The sequence below is a fragment of the Falco biarmicus genome, chromosome 3, assembly GCF_023638135.1.
Source record: "Falco biarmicus isolate bFalBia1 chromosome 3, bFalBia1.pri, whole genome shotgun sequence".
Taxonomy (NCBI): domain Eukaryota; kingdom Metazoa; phylum Chordata; class Aves; order Falconiformes; family Falconidae; genus Falco; species Falco biarmicus.
The window spans coordinates 116,401,467-116,423,330 of NC_079290.1; the positions used below are offsets into that span (position 1 = coordinate 116,401,467).

The following is a 21,864-nucleotide window of genomic DNA, read 5'->3' on the forward strand; positions in this document are numbered from 1 at the left end:
CTAAATGCAGGAGGGACACGGGATCCTCTTACCGCTGAGAAGTCAGAAAAGAGCTGCTGCTGCTGCAGGAGACTCAATCACCTGGGGGAAGGCAGCCTTAAAAAGCAACAGTTCTGCACGGAAGCTCTTAAATACCTGTTCCCTGGGGTTCCAGCAACATTTCATACTTTCTGCATGTTGCATCACGCCATGTCAAAGTGCTTTTGAGCTGTATTAAGAGCTGCTCGCAGGAACCACAGCTTACACATGGAGCAGGGTGGCCTAAATCCGACACCTCGCCCGTGCGCAGCAAACAAAGCCCAGATGTACCAATCCCTCAGATGTTTATTTTTGTTGTATGTGCACCGACACTGGCAGACTGGTGTCCTTTTTCAGCTCAAGGTGACCCTCCCGATAAGGTTTTTAGTAAGGTGTGCTTTTTCTTTCTCGTGCTGAAGGCACATAGGATGTTTAAAACATTATTTTTCTTTCTTGGAAATGATGTTGCAGATCTGTGGCCAGAGCTGAGACCCTCACCAGTGGAAAATGTAAGTTGGTCTCAAATCAAACCGGGAAACAGTTGCAGTTTTGCACACACCTTCGAGTTCTCCTGCTTAAAGCCTGCATACATAAATATATATATATACTTGAAAGTTCCCTGGTTACTAAAGCAGATGTCTCCTCTCACATTGCCACGGTAAGGACGAGGAAAACAGGCTGACAGCGCTATTAAGCGAATAAAATAGCAGGGCTTTTCCTCCTTGCTCATTCAGTGCTGCGATTCGCAAGTGCCGGCTGTAACCATCACAATCCAGCGTTCCCAGCCCTGACAGTTATTTTTTTCATGCGCGTCGCCCTGCTCGCACCCTGCTCCTGGCCACTGCCCCCCTTGCCTCTGCTGCCATACCCCCCCACCCCACTGCTGCTCTCCCACCCACCGTAGCTTTGCTCCTGCCCGCGCCGGGTTTGGGGGGCAGCCTGCGCCGGCCCGGGGGTGCCGCGGGCACGGGGCTGCCTTCACGCCTGGGCTGGCAAATTTTTAGGACAATTTCCCGAGGCGGTGATAATCCCTTCCCCTCCGAGGGGGGGGCTGGCTGCCCGCACCCCTCCCCGGTCCGCAGCCTCCCGCTCCCTGTTGCTATGGCAAAAGATGTGTGTTGCCAGGGAAAGCGGCAAGGCTGAGGTACCCTCCTCCCGCTGTCGCCATGGCAACCGTCTCCCTGCCTCGCCTCCCCTCTGTCGCCACGGAGACAGTCGCCCGCTCCCCATCTCCCCGTGTTGCCGTGGCGATGGGGAGGACGAGCCTCCATGGAGGCTGCCGTTGCCACGGCAACGCGCGCCTCTCTGTTGCTATGGCAACTGCCCCCCTCAGCCTCCTGCCCCGTTGCTATGGCAACAGCGTCTTTCTCATCCCATCCTACCCCCCCCCTCCAAAAAAAAAAAAAAAAAGGTACCACAGGGCTGAACCCCACTCCTGGGCACGGGCCGGGTGTGAGGCCCTGGGGGGGCGGGGGGGGGGGGCAAGAGGGGCCGGGGGCGCGGGGCTGGGCAGGGCAGGGCCGGGGCCGGGGAGCGGGGCCGGGGGCAAGGGGAAGGCCCCGGGCCGAAGGCGGGACCCCCCCCCGCCTGGCAGACGGACCCGGGGCGCTGGGCCCGGCCCCGGCCTCCCCGCGGGTGGCCCCGTCCGCAGCCCCGGCCCCGTCCCGCCCCCGTCCCGCCCGCCCGTCCCCATGGCAGCCGCCGGGCCGGGCCGGGCCATGGCGGCCGCGCTGTGCCGGGGCCGGGCGCCGCCGCCGCGGCCGCTGGTGGTGATCCTGGGCGCCACCGGCACCGGCAAGTCGGCGCTGGCGCTGCAGCTCGGGCTGCGCCTCGGCGGGGAGATCGTCAGCGCCGACTCCATGCAGGTACGGCCGGGCCTGGCCGCCGCGGTGGCCTGCGGGGGGCCCGGGGCAGGCCCGGCACCGGGAGGCGGCGCGGCCGGGCCCGGGGGCCGCGGAAGGCCGGAGCCGGGCCCGGGGAAGGCCGGAGCTGGGCCTAAGGGAAGCTGGAGCCGGGCCCGGGGCCTGGGGAAGGCCGGTGCCGGGCCCGGGGACGGAGGAAGGCCGGAGCGGGCCCGAGGAAGGCCGGAGCCGGGCCCAGGGATGGAGGAAGGCCGGAGCCGGGCCTGGGGGCCGAGGAAGGCCCGAGCGGGGCCCGGGGACGGAGTAAGGCCGGGGCGGGGCCCGGGGAAGGCCGGAGCCGGGCTCAGGGATGGAGGAAGGCCGGAGCCGGGCCCGGGGAAGGCCGGAGCAGGCCCCGAGGAACCTGGAGCTGGGCCCGGGGATGGAGGGAGGCCGGAGTGGGGCCTGTGAAGGCCGGAGCTGGGCCCGGCATCCCCGGCGGGGCCCTGGCCTGGCTGAGGGTGTTGCAAGGGCACCCGGCCTGGTACCAGCCTCGGCCCGTCCCAGAGGGGCCCAGCCCCCGGGGCTGCAGCTGGGCCTGCCTGGGGACCCCGGGGCCCGTGGCCGGCTGCCTGTGGGCAGCACCGCGGGGATGGATCCTGCCCGCTCGGTGTGCGCCCACCGCCCTGTCCCCACGGCCAGTTGCTGGTTTTGGGGTGAGCAGTGTCACAGCTGCCCCCCGGCCGGGGGAAGCCTGCTGGCCTGGCTTGTTAGCCCCGAACGAGGCGGTACCACCAGAACTGTAGGGCTGGGTTTGTTCAGACCCCCCACAATACATTCAGCTTTTCAAAGGAAACCAAAGAGTGTTTTAATTTTAACCCACAATAAAGCTACGCGGAGGTGTAAGGAGCAGTTGACCAAGGCAACACAGCAGCTGGAGTTGATCGATAGTAAGCGATACCCAGGGGTTGCCCCCGCAGATGCAGAACTGCCGACATGGACCATGGGGACGTGCTGTGGGTCCTGCCTAAGAAATGGCAGCTGGAGGGGGGTGTCCCAACTGGGAGGGCAGGGGGGACAGCAGCCTTCCCCAGCCTGTTTGTGGGCACAGTGTAAGTGAGGCTGTGACATGGCAGCTGGAGCTGAGTGCTCCTCTCCCTGGTCACCAGCAAAGGGACATCAACGAGATACGGGAAAGAATATTAAAAATTATATTTGCTGCTTGCCAGTGACAGACTCTGTGGTCTTGTCTCTTACTGCAAGTGGCAGCATGGAATATATCAGTTGTACAGCCAGGCTCAGTACATGCTGAGGAACTGAGTCTCGTTTTTTCAGTCCTAATTGTGTTCAGCTACCAGAGCTTTGCCACAAGATGTAGATTTCAGCTGCCACAGGTATTTTGTTATTGTTCAGCAAAATGTTTTCCTTTCCTAAATCAACACTTCCACTGTTTTGTTTCTCTAGTGCCTGAACTTTCCATCAAGGTTAACATTTAACGTATTTATTGCGCTTTTTAAAAAGGTGTTTTCTGCCAACAACATCCCTTGCCCTTTGTGCTGCTCAGAGATCGACTCTTGCTGTCCTACGGCCACCTCCTTGTTTCCTTCACTAGATGGCCAATGCTGGTCACTTTGTATCCTACAGACCTAAATTTTAAAAACTCCCTCTCCTGCATTTGGAGCAAGCAATCAGAAAGCTGTAGTTTTATGGAATGTTTTCCTTAAGCTCTTGGAGAAAGAGTGTTTGAGATCGGAGCTGAATTGACAAAACCCTGCGGGGACAAAACGTTCATGTGATACGCAGAAGCTTTGTCCAAGGCTGCCTGGTTGTGGGCAGCTGCCCTCCCAGCTGCCCAGCCGAGCCGTTGTGAACCGTCAAGCATTGCTGGTGTTGGGAGTCCTTAATGAAGGTCCGTCTTGCTCTCCCTGAGCCCGGTGGGACTGCCTGCGGGCTGCTTTTCTCTGCAAACCCAGGCTGGGATGGGGTGGCTTTTAGGTGGCTGCTGTTAAGTTTCCAAGGCGGGTTACTCTGCTCTAGTGTCTGCATCAGAAATGTCTCTGAGCCGAGCTCTGCTGGTGTGGTTTTACTAGTGCTGACCTTCCTGATCCAGACAAGCCTTAGAGCTTTTGTTTGGTTATTCGTGCACGTTTGTGTACCGTAAATGCTGAGATTCTTGGATGTCGCAGTGACCACCAGCCTAGCAGGCTTTAATATCAGGGAAGCAGCTATTAACTTCAGCACTCCTGCGATCACGAGGCTCCTGCTGCATCCCAAGCTCTGCAGACGTAGCTGGAGCCGACTGGCGTGCTGTGAATTCTTGTTTCATGCTGGTGGATGTTTTGAAGCGTGTATTTTGTGCTCTGGTTGTTTCAGGTCCCACTATGGGAATGCAGGCGCTGGGAGGACTCTGGCTGCAGGCGCCCAATGGCATCTGGGCTCGAGTGGCTCTTGTCCTCCTTTCCTTTTAATCTCATTCTAGCGTGACTGTGGAGCGAGCTGAGTAGCTCTGCTACTTTTATCCCATAACGCAGCGTGCTTTCAGCGTGGCCTCTCGGGGCGGCGAGGCGGGGGAGCCCTGCCTCTCCGCAGCTCCGGCCGCCTGAAGGCACAGCCTCAAGCAGTGCGTGTCTGCGCCTCCCCCACCATGCTCCACTAACCCCCGTGCCCCGCTTAGGCGGCTGCAGCCAGCCAACTGGGTCTGCTTTCTTTCTGGCTTTGTTCCCATGGAATATTGTCTCCCCGCCGCATATCCCTCTGCCACGCAGAGCTGGCTCTGGTGTCCTTGTGGAAGAGTCGCTGGGTTTTAAAAATCCCATTGCTCATTCTCGACTGACAGCTGCCAGCGGCCATGTCGCCCTCGGCCCCCTCTGTCCATTCATCGCTGCGCCCTGCGCGAGCTCCGTGGAGCTCTGACAAATGCTGGCAGTGTTTTGGGCAGCTGCTGGAGCTGGAGCCAGGCTCGGGAAGGGGCCGGGGAGCCCCGAGCCCACCTGTTCCCACACACAGGCACCCCTCTATCTCCAGAGCATTTTTGTCATGACTGTGGGTCACTATGGTCAAATTACAGACTTAGCTGCTGCCTGCGTGCAGCTCAGGAGCTCTGGTTAATCTGATGGCCTCTTAATCTTTCTTTTTGGCCTTTCTGTTGCCATTTGTCATCCCAGTGAGTTTCCTTTAGGAGTAAGTCATTCCCTGGGAAAGCCAGGTGAGGTGAAGCCAGTCCCGTTTCTTAGTTCCTGGCTGAGCAGTGAGCATCCAGCGATGCTGGTGCCAGCCTGCTGGAGGGCCCCGTCCGCTCCTGATCCCACTGTCCCTTCTGGATGTCACCCTTGGAAGTGGAGATGCAATCCTTCTCTGGAGGCTGTTGTAGCACACTGGGGACATTTGCCAGTTAATATGTCAAGTCAGGACGTATTAAAGAGCCTTTGCTGACACCCTTCTCTTGGCAGGGATCAGGGCGGGGAGCGTATCGTGCTCTCCTTGCACCCCTGGCTTGGTTTGGCTCCTCCATGCCCCTCTCCAGCTGGGACATCCCTTGGCTCCCGTGAAATCTTCACTCTCTTCCTGGCTGTAGGTGACACAGGCATCATGTCACCTTCTACACTGCGCTCAGGGCAAGGACAGTGCCTTTCCCCCTCTAGTGCAGATGGTGACAAAGGGACGGAGTTTGGGATTGTGCATGAAACTGGTGGCAGAGCCAGGGTTTGGGAGAGCCAGGCTGTGGGCTGAGGCTCCTCACGGGATCCTGAGGATCGCTGGTGCTTGTGGCTCTGCCTCAGTTTCCCCACCCTTTCAAAAGGGCGACGGTGCTGACCTGCCAGCACCGTGCTGTGCGCTGTGGGGTGACCTGCCCGGGGGTTTCAGCAGCAGAGGTGGGAGGATGCCGTCAAGGCTAAGCATCTTTAGTCCGCAGCTTGTATTTGCCGTCTCAGAGGCCTGCTGCTCCGGGCTGCCGCTAATCTGTTCTGGGGCCTTAGAAAGCAACAAAGGCTTATCTGAGCCGCTTGCTGAAAATAGAAATGAGTGTCAGGAGGACGTCTCGGTGCAAGGCCCTGCCGACAGCCAGCTGGTGGAAACCTTCTCCGGGCTTTGCTGGGTGTGTGTAAAAGGCCGCCTTTGTTTCCTGCCAGCCCACACACTGACGCCGCATTCCTCCTCTTGTTGCCAGATATTTGGGGAGGCTCTTGGTGGTTAATCTCCAGGAGAACCTTGGGGGATTGGAGCCTGAACTGTAAATCCTGGCTCTGCTGGCGCAGGACACTGGGAGCTCCCGGCTGCCTCCGAGCCTCCCTCTGTACTGACTGGGATTTCAGACAGACGAGTGGGAGTTGGAGGAGCTGGGAGGGCTGGACTGGCCTGGCCCTTGCTGGGAGAGAGAAGGCACTGAGCCAAAGCTCACCAAATCCAAAGGTTTTCCAGCGCCAGACTGGAGACCTGGGTTGAATGGTGCTGCGCAGCCCGGGCTTGGCTGACGGATGGGGATCGATAGGCTGCAGCCAGCCACAGGGCACGTTGGCAGAGAACTCCCTCTTGGGTCTCTCTTGTCTGCTCTCGTTCCCTGGAGCCAGCTGGGTTTCTGCAGGGCAGAAAGGAAAAGCATTTGGTTGCCCTCCCGCTCCTGCCTGGCTTCCTGCCCCCAGGCGAGCTTTTCTCCCCGCTGAGGGACCGGAGCAGGAGCAGGAGCTGGCCCTTGCCCTCGGAGCACCAAGTTGAGCAAGATGGGGAGTGCCTGCCGAGCCGCAGCCGGTTCAGCTGCCCCAGCAGCTCGCATGACTGCTCCAGGCAGGGATCGGGCTTCCCTGCTCCACTAACCTCGGATCGTCCCTTGCTGCCGCTCCGTGCCTTTTGCCTGTGGGTCACCTCTGTGTCACCTTGTCCTTCTGTCTGGGGCCCGGTGGAGGCCGTGCTGCAGCTGGAGGCTTGGCAGCTTCTCAGAGGGGATTAAGGGGAAATTTGTTTCTGGAAGTCTGGCCCTCTGGCTGGGGTGGTTTCTGGGTGATGGAGGGGGAAGTGAGTACAGCCATTTCCAGTCCTTTCTCCCATCAGCCCGGTTCATCCCAAGCTGGGAGACTGCTCCAAGCAGGAAGGTGCTGAGAGTTAAACACCTCCTCCCTGTGACTGCAGCACAAAGCAGAGCCTTAGCCACCGCCTGGCATGAAGGGTGCTCAGTCCTGGGCATGGCGCAGAGCTGGGCTGGGCAGAAAGGCGGCATGCTCGGGGTGCCGGTCCCCGCTCTGATCCCTTTGCAGCTCTCTGGAGCCTTGCAACACCCATTGGCAGGCATGCCCAGAGCACAGGGGCACCCTGTGCCGAGGGGAGTTGTGTTTGCATGCCATGGTGAGCAGCGTGAGGAGCCTTCCTCGCTTCTCCTGGGCAAGAGATGCTCTCATCTGAAAGGGCTCTGCTCACGGGACCCAGCCGAGCCGTGGGGATGGGGTGCCAGGCTGGGGCAGCTCTGATACTTGCACTGCCTGGGTCTGCGGGCTGGGCTGTGGCTGTTGCTTTCTGCAGCCTGGAGGGTGGATTCGGGCTGTGGCTCAGATGCTCGCTGCTGGAATTGCAGTTTGCCTTGGCTCTTTACCAAGAATGCTCCTGAGGGGTTGGTTTGGGTGGCTTTTCTTTCTTGCTCTGCTTTTAGCTGTCTAGCTGAGGACCAGCATCTCTCAGCTGTGCTCTCCCAGGTTGTATATCCCAAACTGGAGACTGAAGACACACCTGGAAGCAGCGAGATGCTGCTGGTTGTGCTCACCACTGTCTCTGGGCACCTTGGTGCAGGACAGTGTCTGGGGTCAGTGACCTGCGCCGATGAGTTTTGCTCCCCTCTGCATCTAAGTTGGCTCGATAACAGGCAGTGGGCAGTACACCAGGCTTTCAAGGTGTGCATGAGCTGAGACAGTTTGTGTGTGTCTAGGAGGCTTCATGAAGTTTTATATTGCACCCAGAGATCTTTGCGTGTTACGGGAAGCAGCACTTCTTGTTCCTAAACAGAACTCGGTGCTGTACTGGAGACGTGTGTTTGGAGAGAGGCACACCTGAGCTTTTAGATGAGGAGGTGGCAGCTTGGAGGCAGCTACCCTCATTGTTTTGGAGCTCTGTGCTTCTGAGCCAGCCTTGGCTGGTTCCGCTGAGCGGGCTCTGACACTGCTCTCTGATCGCTCGATCAGCCTTTCCATCCCGAGCTGCAGGGTTATATCAGCCCAGGAAAGCAGTCATGAGCGATCAGACTCAGTTCGTCTCCCATGGGCAGGAACAAACACCAGAGAGAGGCAGTTTGGCCCTGGCAGGAGCAGGCTTTGGTGAGATTCCTGCTGCTGCACCTGAACGGGGGGTGTGTGGCCCTGCCTGGGCTGCCTGCTTCTCCAGAGACCAGCAAGGGCTTGGAGGGTGATTGGGACAGGCAGGGACTGTGCGTGGTGGGAGCAGCAGCAGTCGGTGGGGATTTCTTGGGACACAGACATGAACGACAGGCTCTTCTCTCCCCCAGGTGTACAAGGGCTTGGACATCATCACGAACAAGGTTTCTCCCCAGGAGCAGCGTCTGTGCAGACACCACATGATCAGCTTTGTGGATCCCCTTGTCTCTAACTACACAGTGGTGGATTTCAGAGACAAAGCTGTGGCTCTGATATCCTTCACGCTGCAGCCTGCCTGGCCGAGCAGATACAGACTTCCCCCCTCCACAGCCAGGCCTGCAAGAGGGATCTTGGGCTCTTCACATTGCAACTAACCCCGGTTTTCAGAGAATACTGCTAGCAAGAGGGGCTTAGACCTTCTTTTACCCAGCTAATGCTCAGGGCTGGTTGGGCAGATCTCTGCTGCACTGCAGCAGCGCTGAGCTGGCTGTTGCCCTGCCTGGCGGTCCCTGGGTGTCCCTGAGTTTTGGTGGTAGCTGAGACAGGTAGCAGAGGATAGTGAGAGATGAAGGACACCTATATATAACCTTGTCCTGCAGCCTCACCAGCTCCGTGGGGCTGGGAGAGCAGCGTCTGGGCCCCAGGCTGCTGCTCCCCACAGCCCTCCCACCCTCCTGTGCATTCCTGTTTACGCTCCTTGACGATGACACATTGAAGATATCTTTGCCAGAGACAAGATCCCGATTGTTGTGGGAGGAACCAACTACTACATCGAGTCCCTGCTCTGGAAGGTCCTTATCAACACTAAGGTACCGTCGGGGCTCTGTGTATCCCCCTGGGAAAGGGTGAGCCCCTTGTTCAGGGGGCAGGCTTCCAGTGACCAGGCCTGGTGTTCCCCCTGGTAGAGTGTGGCAAGGAGAACCAGAAGCCTCCTCATTCACCCCTTGGGTCTGGGGGATCTTCTTGCTTGTGCTGGCCTTGCACGTGGATGAGTGGCTTGATCCAGGGCTGCCTTGTACCCCACAGGAGAAAGCCAGCACAGCCCCCGGGCCCCTCACCGACCGGAAAGTGGAGCTGGAGCAGCTGGACAGCGTTGAGCTCCATCGCCGCCTGAGCCAGGTAGACCCAGAGATGGCAGCCAAGCTGCACCCCCACGACAAGCGCAAAGTGGCCAGGTGAGCTCAGCATGCCAGGGGCAGGAGGTGCCAAGGCCTGGCGCCCCTTCCTGAGGGAATTGTGTGCCTGGGAATGTGGCAAGAAGGGCTCTCCCATCCCAGGCGGGTGCTCCTGGCCTCTTAGCAAGGTGCGTGGGGAGCTTGGAGCACTGGTGTTGGGGAGCCCTCTGGGATCTGAGACCTTTGGCCGTACAACCTCCAGTTTGAACTGCCTTTGGGGTCCAGGACAGCTCATTGCTCCTGGCTTGTGTGCACCAGGGTTGCTCCCGCTGCAGTGCCCCAGCAGCAGGATTTATCTGGAGCTATTTAAAGAGTAAGCTGCCGTGCTGGCTGAGTAACATAGCTGAGCTCTGTGGGAACAGCACGGCAGCAAGACCAGGCTTGCTGCTTTGGTGGGCCCATCCCAGCCGAGCCCTGGCCCCGGGGGAGCAGAACACCACCCACCCCATTCGCACGGTGCAGGGGGACAGAGGGTTGGGCACCCCATGCAGCTTTCTCCACCTCCCTGGCTGGGCTGGGCTGAGCTGGTGGTAACGCTTCGCAGCATCAGCGCTGGCCCCTTCCCTGGAGCACTGCCTGGCTGGAAAGGGCAGGGCTGGAGCCAGAACCCCGTCCCCTGCAGGGCTTGTCCCAGTGCCAGGCAGGAGTGGGTGGCTGTGCTCTGGGCTCCTTGGGTGCCGTCACTGTGCTCTGCATTGCGTTGCACCCCCAGGACCTGGGTGTGCTTGGGATGCTGGGCACGGGAGGGGGCAGAAACCTGCCCTCCCCCCTACATGAGAGGGTTGGATCTCAGCAAGTGTCTGCGGTTCCCTTTGCTGGAGCCCCCAGGGCTGCTGGGGAAATGGAAAAGCTCATCCTCACCCAGCCTCTGAGCTCTGTCTGTCTCTGCTTACAGGAGCCTCCAAGTGTTTGAAGAGACGGGGATCCCCCATAGTGAAATCTTGCACCAGCAGCAGGAGGAGGAAGGTGGAGGGCCCTTAGGTGGGCCCCTGAAATACCCACATTCCTGCATCCTGTGGCTCCATGCAGACCAGGCAGGTGAGAGTGGGCTCCTGGCTGGCTGGGTACGGTGATGCAAGGTTAGGGCTGCCTCCCTGCTGCTGCCCCAGCCTCACCCCTGAAGAAGGCAGCAATTCCTTTGGAATCAGTGGGTGTGACAGAGGACTTGCTCCCCTGGCCTGGTGGGCTCTGCCTTCCTTAGGTGGGCGGGGAGGCTGGCAGTGCCGCCCGTGTCCTGCACATTGTCCAGCTGTGGGCCTCCCGAGGGCACAGCTCCGAGCGGCTGAGCGTGTCCTGCTCTCCTCCTCCCAGCTCTGGACCAGCGGCTGGAGAAGCGGGTGGATGACATGCTGGCTGCAGGGCTGCTGGAGGAGCTGCGGGACTTCCACCAGCGCTACAACCGAGAGAAGGTGGCTGCGAACCGGTGGGTGCTAAGCCAGCTCCCTTCCTGCTCCCACTCCCGCCTACAGACCCGTGCGAGGGCCCAGCCCTGCCCGCAGCACCTCCAGTGTACCGCTGCTGCTGCGGCAGGGCCGGCAGGCAGGAGGGATGCCTGCCTCTGGGGGGGGCACTGTCAGCGCCAGCGGAGGGGTCTGAGCCAGCCGGATCCTCCAGCACTTCCTGGCCTTCCCTGCCAGAACCCTGAGACCAGGGTTGGTCAAGCAGCAGAGTCTCTGTTGAATTAGTTTTGCCCGGACCATAGCTGCCAAGTGGTGACATGTCCATTCAATAAAATTTACTTGGTGCTGCCTGAGCCTTCACACGACAAAGCTGACATGAGGTGGCACTGAGGGCACTGGCGTGTGTTCCCGTGTGTGCCTGGCTTGGCTTGTCCCCTGAGGCCATGTGCTTGTGTCACCTGCGGAGGTCCCTGCAGGGTGAGACGCAGGGACCTCAGCTGTTCTGGGGAGGGTTGAGGTCTCCCGCTGTTCTGAAGGAGATGGCCTTGACCCCTGCCTCTCGTCTTGTTCTCCAGGCAGGATTACCAGCACGGCATCTTCCAGTCCATTGGCTTCAAGGAGTTCCACGAGTATCTCATCAGCGAGGGGAGTTGCTCACCCGAGACGAGTGCCTTGCTGCTGCAAAAAGGTGAGAGGAGCACCCTGCATGCCCTGCGTCCCTCAGCCCCACGCAGCCCCAGGTGACGCTGCGTGATGGTCTGGACCAAGCTAAAACCTTGGGGCAGGTCTTGTTGGGGTTGAGCTGCACCTTTCTGTCTGCATTTTCCGCTTCTGCCAGCCCAGAGGGGCAGGGACTCCTTTCCCAGTGCCTGGATTGCTTCTCTGAGCCCACTCAGAGCAATTCCTCCCTCCCTTCCCCCAGGTCTCCTTGCAAGGTGTACTGGGCATAGTATGACTTGGGATCTAGAGCTGGTCCACCAGTGCCCTGGGTGGTGGAATCCCAGCTGGGGTGCGAATGCTGTGGAGAACAGGGCTAGAAAGAAGGAACAAAGCGGAACTCAGATCTGATTCAGCAGTATTATGGTGGGAAGGAATCTGGGGATCTAGCAGGTCACGGCATGAGTCAATAGTGATGCACTCTGATGGCATATTTTGTTCTGGAGTGTCTGGACTAGCGGGTTGTTGTTAGAGGGAGCTGCTCTGCTTCTCAGCAAGGCGAAGGTCCCAGGCAGAGTCGATCTGTGTCGAGGAGGGTTCAGTGCAAAGCAGAGGTGGAGGCTGAGGAAACCACAGAAACGATAAAAGCCTTGAAAACAAGTCTGGTGCAGCAGGGGCTTATTGTGTCTGCCCAGGAGACGATTTTGGAGGGATATGATAAGTCTGGTACTAAATACTGAAAGGTTGTACAGCGGTAAACTGTCCTCTGGCCCCCCTCTGGGTAGGACAAGCAGTCCTGGGCTCCGTTTGGGCAGGGAAGCGTTCGGTTAGGCATTACGAGAGCAGTGCTGCAGCCCTTGCACAGATTGTCCTACCTGCTAAAAGCTTCAGGGTGGAGGTTTTGGGACACCTTGTCCAGCTCTTCCGCACTGCCGCTGACCCTGTGCTGTCTGGCAGGGCTCGGTCTCTTGGCCATGATGCTCACTTCTCACTGCTGGCTTGGAGACCTTCAGGCTGTCAGTAGAAAGACTTCTCTTAGGCGAGCTTGGTACCATCCAGCACAAACTTCTGTCTTGCGTGATTTCGCCCCACTGGAGCCAACAGCCTCTTCCCACTCAGCTCTGAGCTGAGCTTGCGGTGTCGCGCTAACCTGTGGGGTTTTTTTAATCCCTCTCTTTCAAAGGGATCCAGGCCCTGAAGCAGGTGACCAAGAGATATGCCCGGAGGCAGAACAAATGGGTCCGAAACCGCTTCCTGAGACGTAAGTCCTCTATTCTTGCCATACCTCGCCATCCCTGTTCTTGCATCTCTTCTCGTCCCTTCTCAGCGCGTCCCCTGCTCCCAGCTCAAGAGAGGAGAGAGGTGGCTCCGCTGCTGGGGGGCAGTGTGTGCTGGGGGAGCCAGGAATCTGGCAGGGATCAGACGATCCTGCCTGGATTCTTCCTGCTGGCCTAGGCTGCCCTGGCTTTGTAGGTGCCTGGCCCCTGGCCAGATCCCTCCAGGAGCCACAGGCACCTCGTGTCCCGGTCCATCCAGGAGGCTCTGCCCCGATTCCTGCCGCATGTTTGGGTTGCAAAGCAGCCGCTCGGCCCTTCTGAGACAGCCTGCCCAGCACTGCCTGTGTTTATCTTGCCCACAGCCTCTCTGCCCAGAGGCTCGGGAAGCTAGCTCCTGTGTCCCCTGGACCCCTGGCTGCCTGGGAACATCTTCCCCTCCCCACAGAAGTGCCATCAGGATGGCTGATCCCCCAACAGAACAAAACTGCAAAGGCTCAGCCCCGTGCTGGGCAGCAGTAGATGATGATAGCTACAGCATCCCTGCAGCCTGTCCTGCTGACGGCTCGCGAGGGGCTCCGGGAGGGGGTGCCCAGCACGATCCCTCTCCCCACGTACCCACATATGCTCCCGGCGCAGGGCGAAAAGCCCAGTTGACAGCTGCCCTCCACATTAGGAGCAGGAGCCCGCTGGCTGCTCTTAGCCTGGGCCGTGCTCACCAGGGTGGCAGGGAGCCAGCAGGACTTCCCCATCCCAGCCCCGGCCCTGGAGCAGGGCCAGCAGCAGCAGCTGGGAGCCGGGCACTTGTTGAAAGGTGCTTGGTAGGGGCAAAACAACAATAAAAAATAATAATAATAATAAAAAAAAAAAAAAAGCAGGGAGAAACTTGACTCAAAAGACAGGCTTTGAACGAGGTGCAAGAGCTTTCCTGGAGCCGTGTGCTGGGGGGTTGTGGCTCACCTTTCTGGTGGCAGGTGTGCTTCAGATCGGCCCTGTCGGGAGCTTGTTTGTGGTTGGGGCGATAAAAAAGCAGCACCTGCTGCAGACTGGCACGCGGCAGCCTTTGGTGGCTTTGTCCGAGCGGGGGCCGTGTGCCCGCTGCCTGCGGGCAGGTGAGCCGCGGCAGGGCGGCCGTGCTGCTGGGGGGAGCGGGCACGCTCTGATTGCAGCTGGTTCACCCTGGCCGGGCTGCAGCGAGCCCCCCATGCCCTCATGCCAGGCTGGGGGAGGCCGAAGGGGTCATTTTGGAACTGTGCCTCATCAGGTCGAGGCATTATAAAATAGCATCTCCTGCCATGGGCTCTGCAGCCGCCCCAGCGATTCCAGCTCTGAGTGGGAACCTGCACGTGCGGATTCCTCATCCAGACTCCATGCCTGCATCTCCTTGTAGGCTTTGTGTGATGGCTTTGTGCCTGGATCTCGCTTTTTGATCTGCTGCAGCCTCCTGTGGACCACGGCTGTGATGGAAGTGTTTGTTGTTGTGACGGGCTGTTGGGGTGCTTGGATTTCGTAACGCTGTTCCCTGAAGGCAGACAACCGTGAAGGTGCTTGCTTGAGTTCTTACGTGTTCTTGCTGTATTGTGAGGGTGGTGCCCCCCCCCCCAGCTGAGATCTTTGGATATTTTGGTGCTGGAAAAGCTGGTGCCATTTCTGAGTGCTAAAGGACAGCTAGGCAGCAAAAAGCAGATCCCCCTGGTCACAGCATAGCCCCGTGGGTGCTGGGACGCGGTGCTGGGGGGGTTCTGGCAGTGACCTGCCCTTCTGTGTCTCCGTAGGTCCCGGGCCCAACGTGCCCCCGGTGTATGGCTTGGAGGTGTCTGATGTCTTGCGGTGGGAGGAGGATGTGCTGAAACCTGCTCTGGAGATTGTGGAGAGCTTCATCCAGGTACTGGGCAACTGGAGTTAACACACGAGCCGTGGCTGAGAAGCCGATTGCTCAGCAGCCCGCGGGCCCCATAACTTGGCACTTAGTGTCTCCCACGGGCAGGGCTCTCTGCTTACATGTCCAGCCTTGGGCTTTCCTTGCAGTGGCGGAGAGCTGTCTACGCTGAAAATTTCTCCTAATGCCCAGTACTTGTCTTGCATGATAAAACTGCAGCGTCTGTCCTGCTAACCTTAGTGGCTGGGTATGGCAGGTTCACGTTCCAAACTCAACCAAAGCGAACAAAGGCAAGCAATTTCTCATAGCAGAAACCAATTGGAGACGTTATTTAATCTACAGGGACGTGACCCCCCAGCGGAACCTGTGAAGATGGAGTATGATGTAAATGAGAACAAACGGAGTCATCGCGTGTGTGAGCTCTGCAAGAGAGTCATCATCGGGGACAGGGAGTGGACAGGTAGGATCTGGCAGGGGGGAGAGGAGAGGACCTGGGAGGGGGTGCAGGGAGTGCAGTGGGAGGGATGGAGTGAGGCAGTTCTCCGAAGCGGAGCAGCTTCCTTGGCTGGGTGACCCTCGGCACATGATCTTGGGCTTTCAAGGATTGTTTACAGCCCGTGTATGAAAGCAGCCATTTGCAAGCCCAGAGGGGGTGCAGGAGCTGTGCCACAGCAGCCATCTGTCGGGCTTCCTCCCCTTCCTCGGCACCCGGTAAACACTGCCGCTCTCCGCCGGCACGCCAGACGCGGGGATCTATACGTAGCAACGAGCCGCAGAGCTGTCTGTGTTTGGGGCTGCCAGTCCTTTGCAGCGCTTCAAATACTTTGTCAAAAAGCACAGAACAAATTTGTTTCTTCTCAAATTTTGTTGTGTAAAACGAAAGTTTAAAAATGTTTTTAATAGCTCAGTTCTGCTCCAATATCTCCTATTTATGTGTTGGGTTTTTTTCAAAAGTATTCCTAGCTGTAATGGTAATAGAAAGGGATTTTCTATTTCCAATGGACTTACTTTAAAAGAGCTCAGCTGGAATCAGATTAACTCAGTGAATTTATCTGTGCTGGGAGGCTCACGCTGAGAACCAGAAACAAAAAGTAGTGGAGAAACTGGCTGCGGAAATGAAACTGGTAAATCTCCATGTGTCACCCAAATGCAGTATATGCAGACACAATACAAAGATAAATTTCCCAGGTTGTTGGTTGTCGGATTTGAATGAGTCGCTTATTCCTGTTGAGCGGGGTGCTGCTGAGAGCAAAGATGGAAGCTGGCTCGGAATGGGAAGCTCATTGCAGTGAGATCGGTTTGTCAGTCTGATTGTTATTTTAGCCAGTCTCAGCTCGGAGGTGCTTTGAAGGAGCTTTACCTACTCCAGAACTAGAGCACTCTGAAAGCTGTTGGGGCCCGTGCCATCCTTCCAGGTCCAGCAAGTTTTGTGACCGCGTGAGAACTCCTCAAGATCCCCCCAAACACTACAGCTGCAACTACACATCCTCTAGGGATTTCATCCCAGATTCTGATAGATGATAATACCTTTCTCAACCGAGACCAGCTGTTGTTCTCTGCATCCAGCTGAGTTTGCCTCAGATCTCCACGGGATGGGAGAAAAATGGTCCAAAACCTGGGTGTTACTTGTAACTGCAAAATGTAAAAGCTCGAAGGGAAGTGAAAACAGTAGTGGGAGCTGAGTCGATCTGCAATCTGGTCTGTTTTCTTAAGTCAAGTTACAGATATTTCTGGGAACTGCTTCCCAGTACCCCACTGGCTCTGGAAGGTTTTAAAATTTTATCTAATTTTACAACTTGTGTGGACTTAAAAGAGCACACCTGCCCAGACAGCAGCAGCGATCGGCACTTTTTCCAGCCCCTGTAAGCTCTGGTGTTGCTTGCAACAAATTGTAAGAGGTGAGACTTTATTTCAAGCAGAGGGTGACCCTACAGCGTTGTGATAAAGCAGCAGCTTTGCGTGTAATTTCATCCTTTGGCAGAAAAGGATGACTGGAAAACGCCTGAGGGCCTTGATTCAGTGAACACATACCCTCGTTTAATTAAGGCCCTGCCTGAAAAGTTTGCTGCTTTAATTGCTGCTCTGATCTCTTAGAAATAGCAAAACCACCCTGCTAAGATGGTACATTGGTTTGGTTAGATAAAGCGTCTTCTACTTAGATAATACCACTGATACGGGAGGTTTTGCTGTCCTTAACTGTGATTTCAAACAGAAATGCAGCTCCTGCTACCCCGCTGTCAATACAAGTTGCAACCCTGGGATTATGCCTCTGTTCCCATCTTGATTCCTGCAGAAGTGCCCTCGTAGCTGGGGGCCTTGCCCTGGAGTTATGCAAAAGCATAATTATGCTCCAGGCTCCGTCTGCAGCCGCTCTGTGGCTGTACAGGATATCCCCAGTGCTGCGGTGCGGGCATCCCGCCTACAAATGATCCTGGCAGCGCTCCACGGGGTGCTGGGGAGTTGCACAACCTCACCCGCATCCTGCGCTGTGCTGCCTCTTGGGTAACACTTTTCCTTCCTCCCAGGCATCGTGTCTTGGTTGGGAGCAGACTTGCTGGGGAGGTTGGGTCCTGACAATCTGGAATCTTCTACAGGACCGGAATTTTTCCCTCTCCCCGTCCTTCCTGGGGTCAGAAGGCTTGGAAGGGTTGTCCCTCTCTGAGCCCTGATAGTTTGGCGTGAGAAATGGCCCGGACAGGGCTTGGGAGGTCACTTACCCGCTGGGATGAGTTGTGCGGCAGGGTGGGAAGGGAGGGTGCTCTGCACTGCACAGGGGATCGATCGGCTTGGGTGTTCCCTTCCCCAAATTCCCCAGAATTAAATGCTCCCTTCGCCTCTTCCCCCAGCTCACACACGATCCAAATCCCACCTGCACCACGTGAAGAAGAGAAGGAAGCTGGAGGCTGCCAGCCGCGCTGCAGGGACTGCGGGGGACAGCGGGGGTGCGGAGACCTCGGAGGAGGACAGCCGCTTGCCTTTGCCGCCGGCCTGCAAACCAGCTGGTGAGGGGGAGCCGCCGCGCTGCCACCTGTACGGCGAGGAAGCGCTTTAGTCCTGGGTGGCCTTGAACCGAACGAGCCGAGTCATTTTTATTTCAGGATGAGGCAGGTGTGTAAGTGATGGCCAAAGGCCGTCGGCTGCATCAGATCCTCTTCATGTGGCCTCATCGCGCCGGGTTCCCATGCTTCCCCAGCTCAGCCTGGAAAGGGCTGTGCCCCGGGGCAAGGCTGCTGGAGGCATCCACCCATGCCAAGTGCTAATTCCTACCAGAGACGCAGCATTATCCTCGGAATGGTTGAGCCGATCCTCCTGGCATGCAAACTTGGCGTTCTCGGGGACAGAAATCCCCTGCGCTCCTCCAGCTTGGCCAGGAGTGCAGCTCCGGAGCTGAGTGAGCTCTTACTGCCTTTATTGTGGAGAGGGTTATTTTTTTTTTTTCCTTTTATATGGAAATAAAGTTGCAAGATTATTGTGGGTTCCCCTCCCTATTAACCAGCGCGGTTTTCTTGCTCTCTGTTTCCACCTGGCCCAGGTTCCCTGCTCTGGGCACAGGGCAGGATCTCCAGAGCTGGTTCCTTCTTCCAGTCACCTTTGCTGCAGCTTCTGGGGGAGCTGAGCAGATGTTCCCAGCTCGGTGGAGGCTGATCTCTGTGCACAGCAGCAGGTGCAGAAGGAGCTGGCACCTGTCAAACAGGAACTTGGGAATGATCTCATCAAGTTTGCAACAGATGAGCCTGTCCTAGTTAAAGCTGAATTCCCGGGGGTTTACACTGTAGTTTGGCAGTGGGAGCCGGTCCCACATTTAAATCCAAGTTGCTGAGCTGCACATTCCTTGTGCTGCGTCCATCGGTCTCCGCAGCGTTGTTCCTGGAGGATTCCTGGAGGACGCAAGCACCGTCTGTGTCACTGCGCTTCCCGAAGTGCCGCTCTGGGCCAAACCGGGAGAGCCTTTTCCAGGGCATTTGGAATTCTCCTGGCGAATGCAATCAAGACGGTTCCTCCTGGGAAGGGTTTGGGTTGGTAGAGCACAAATTCTTCCTTCAGCTGCTCGCGATACACCGTGTGGCAAGAGCCATCTCCCAGGGCTCCGCCTGCGTGGGGAAGGGCTGCGTGGGCGGATCTGCCGTCGCAGGCTCTGGAGATGCCCGCTCTGGTGGGATTAGATCAAACCTCCGGTTTGTGTTCCTCAGCATTGAATTATTTCCGTAACGCTCCATGGGGCAGCTGCCTTGGGCCGTTTGGTAGGGGTACAGGGTGGCTTGGGAGCTTGGACTGGAGGGAATATGCAGGGAAGAGCTGGGAATTTGGGTTGGCTTTTCTCTGCCAGCATTGGGCAGAGCTGGGCATCGGCTCTGAGATGCTGAGCATCGCGTTTGCGTTGCTGGCTCTGCCCGCGGCGCCAGCTGAACCTCTGCTCCAGCCCAGGCTTGTTTGCCATCTGCGCTGACTCAAGCGTGTGTGGACGTGGGCTCAGCCCAGCGCTGGAGCAGGTGGCCGAGGGGTCACGGAACCCTGTTCCCGGAGCCTGGATGGATGAGACGCAGGTGAGGCCGGGTGTAAAGCCCCGTTTGTCACCGATGTGCTGAGCGTGGCCTTGTGATAGCCAGCATGGACACGTTGAGTCATCTCCCCAGGCCAGGCTGGGATCATCTGGGCAGCTCTGTGAATGAGGGGTGGGATTATCTGCTCTGTTTCCTGAGCGGAGTCAGATGACCATACTGTTAGAAATGGATTTAATATCCTTAATCGGTTTAATATGAACTTTGTTATCCCCACAGATAAATGTTATTCCTCCACCACAAGAGCTGCTAGTCTGCCTGTCCTGCTCAAGGACCTGCTCCTAACAGGTGCTGCCGCAGCTGCGGGGTCTCCCGGGTGTCCCCCCTGCTCCGTGCTGCCTGCTGCAGCGCCTTGTTTTCAGGGAAGGTGTCCCAGGAGGTCGGGGTGCGCTGTACCTGCTCGTTCATGCTCTGGCTGGACTGGGAAATGGAAGCTGGAAGCGTGCCCTGATCCTGCCAGCAGCAAGAAGCAGGTGAGTGCGTCCTCAGAGGAGTAGGGGCTGCCAACGAGGACGTGAGTTTTTACTTTTGCAAAGCCAGGGCCAGCACGCCTGCCACGATTTGCTCTCCAAGGAAGATGCCGGTGTCTGTTGTAGCCCTGCTGTTCCAGGCAGGGACTGGGATGGAGCTCCCAGCAAGGGTCGCACCAGTTGCTGGTGCTGGCACACCTTGTTCAGCTCCTGCTCCTCTTGCTCCAGGCTCTGCTGGCTCCCGGCTGCCTGCAGAAGGGACAAACAATACAAAATCCAGCCAGGACTCGCTGAGAAAGTTGTTGCGGGCTCATGTTTCAGGCTGCTGGAGAGGTTTGGGGATGGGGAATGGCACTTCGCTCCATCTGCCCTCCGCTAATCCCCAGACAAACGCAGCTCTTCCATCTGTGCAGCCGGAGCCGCCGAGCCCATCACACCAGCCACTTAATCTAAATGGCTTTGGCCAAAGATAAGGTCATTAATTACACTGGGATTAGAAAACAGTACAGGCCCGGCGTGGCTTGGCTCGCCATCAGTTCAAGTCCTTGGCACCCTGTCCCGGCCGAGCATCGAAGCTGGAGAGCTGGAGCGGGAGAGACCCATGCCCTCGCTGGCAGGGCATCGTCCCCACGGCGCTGCCGGTCCTCAGAGGTGGCCTGTCACCTGGGCACCGGTGTTTTGGCATGGTGCTGGTGTGGGCTCCTGTCCCTGGCCACCGGCAGGTCTGGGTGCCTGGTGGAGCTGGTGACACAGGTCCCTGGGGACACCCCTGGGGGACATGAGTGCAGCCAGTGTAGCCTAAATCCTGGTGTCCGGCAGCGAGGGGTACGCGGGCAGCATCCCACCACCCGCGTCCCTGTCGCCTCCAGCCTTCACCGGCCCCTTCCACGGCACCGCATCAAGCTCTGGCTTGTGGCCGCCATCCTTGGAGCTCAAAGCAGCCAAAGTCCCTCTGCTGATCTCAGATCCAGCATCCGTGATGTTCAAGGACTTGTGCTTGCTTCTCTTTCCTCCACCTTTTGGTTCCCTTTTCTTACCAAGTTTGGCTGTAAAATGCTTCAATTTGCTCATCCCGCAGGGAGTTTCTCATCCGTGCGGTGCTGGGGTGGGATGCGCTGCCGGCTCTGCCCCCAGGGTGCTGCATGGGGCTGAGGCCACCGATGTGGCAGGAGTTTGGCCTTGGCTCTCCCCTCGTAGGGAAGGGGCAGCACCGTGGGGGCTGGGAGGGGACATTATGGGCGGCTGGGCTGTGGTTTTGTGCCAGGAGCCGGCTGGCACCGGGGCACAGTGGCACAGCTGCCATCTCGCCCAGCACCGGTGACCAGCTGGTGTCTGTGCCCATGTCCACTGGTGGGCTTGAAGAATCCAGTTGTCCCTTAACTCCCGTTGGTGGTCCTGGGTGGTGACGCTGTCCCGGCTCTTCCCACCCCAGTTCCCACACAGCAGGGACTGTCCAGTGCCTCGGACGGGCTGGGGGACCGTCTGGGGGGACGGTGTCACCTGGGGACATCAGCTCCTGCAGACACATGGCAGCTGCAGCCACCAAACGGAGCCGTGTCCTGGCCTTATCTTCAGTTCCCAGGCGGGATCGTTGATCCGTAGAGCACCAAGGGGGTTTAACGAAGCCCTGGGCGATGGGCTCGGTGGGAGGGAGCACTGGGGGTCTGCAGGGCTGGCTGGCATCACCGCCATCACAGGGCTGGTGGGCAAAAGGTGGCTCATGGGGAAACTGAGGCACAGCTGGTGCATGGGGTTGCTCTGAGAGCTGCCGGGAGCAGGGCAGGGCAGGATGCTGTGGCCCATCCAGCGCCTTGGCAGCGGTTTGGGCAGGCTGCGGGGAAGCCGTGTTGCAAGAACCTAAAAATAAAAGGAGCTGTTGGTTGAGGTTGTGCAACAGCATGTGCGGCCGGCGCTGCGCGGGAGTTCGGCGGCTTTGGCGGCAAAGCCTGGGTGTGCGCGCCAGATCCTGGCACCGGGCCTGGGAAACGCCGGTATGGGAAATGCTGGGGGTTGCCAGATCCCCCCCCCCACCTTTGTCCCCTCCTTGTGCTGCTCACAGTCCCCCAGGGCTGGCGTGGCCGGGGAGGGCTGGCGGGTGTCCATGCAGGCCTGCGATGTGGGTGCTGAGCTGGGCTGCGCTGTGCGGATGGGGCGGGTGTCCCCATGTTGTCACCCTCAGCAGTTCACTGAGGGGTGCCTGGAGCTCAGGGGGCTGGGGGGACCTTGCCCACACACCCC

At 58.4% G+C, this 21,864-nt stretch overlaps 1 protein-coding gene across 1 annotated transcript; it reads left to right on the forward strand.

Annotated features, from left to right (window-relative positions):
• Positions 1–1,683: 1,683 nt before the first annotated feature.
• On the forward strand, positions 1,684–18,068 carry TRIT1 (tRNA isopentenyltransferase 1). The gene is made up of 11 exons (XM_056331616.1): positions 1,684–1,883; positions 8,344–8,484; positions 8,923–9,021; positions 9,239–9,387; positions 10,283–10,425; positions 10,699–10,810; positions 11,363–11,475; positions 12,628–12,705; positions 14,494–14,603; positions 14,940–15,057; positions 17,444–18,068. The coding sequence occupies exons 1-11, from the start codon at positions 1,710–1,712 to the stop codon at positions 17,647–17,649; spliced, it is 1,443 nt and encodes a 480-aa protein (XP_056187591.1). The 5' UTR covers positions 1,684–1,709; the 3' UTR covers positions 17,650–18,068.
• Positions 18,069–21,864: the final 3,796 nt, after the last annotated feature.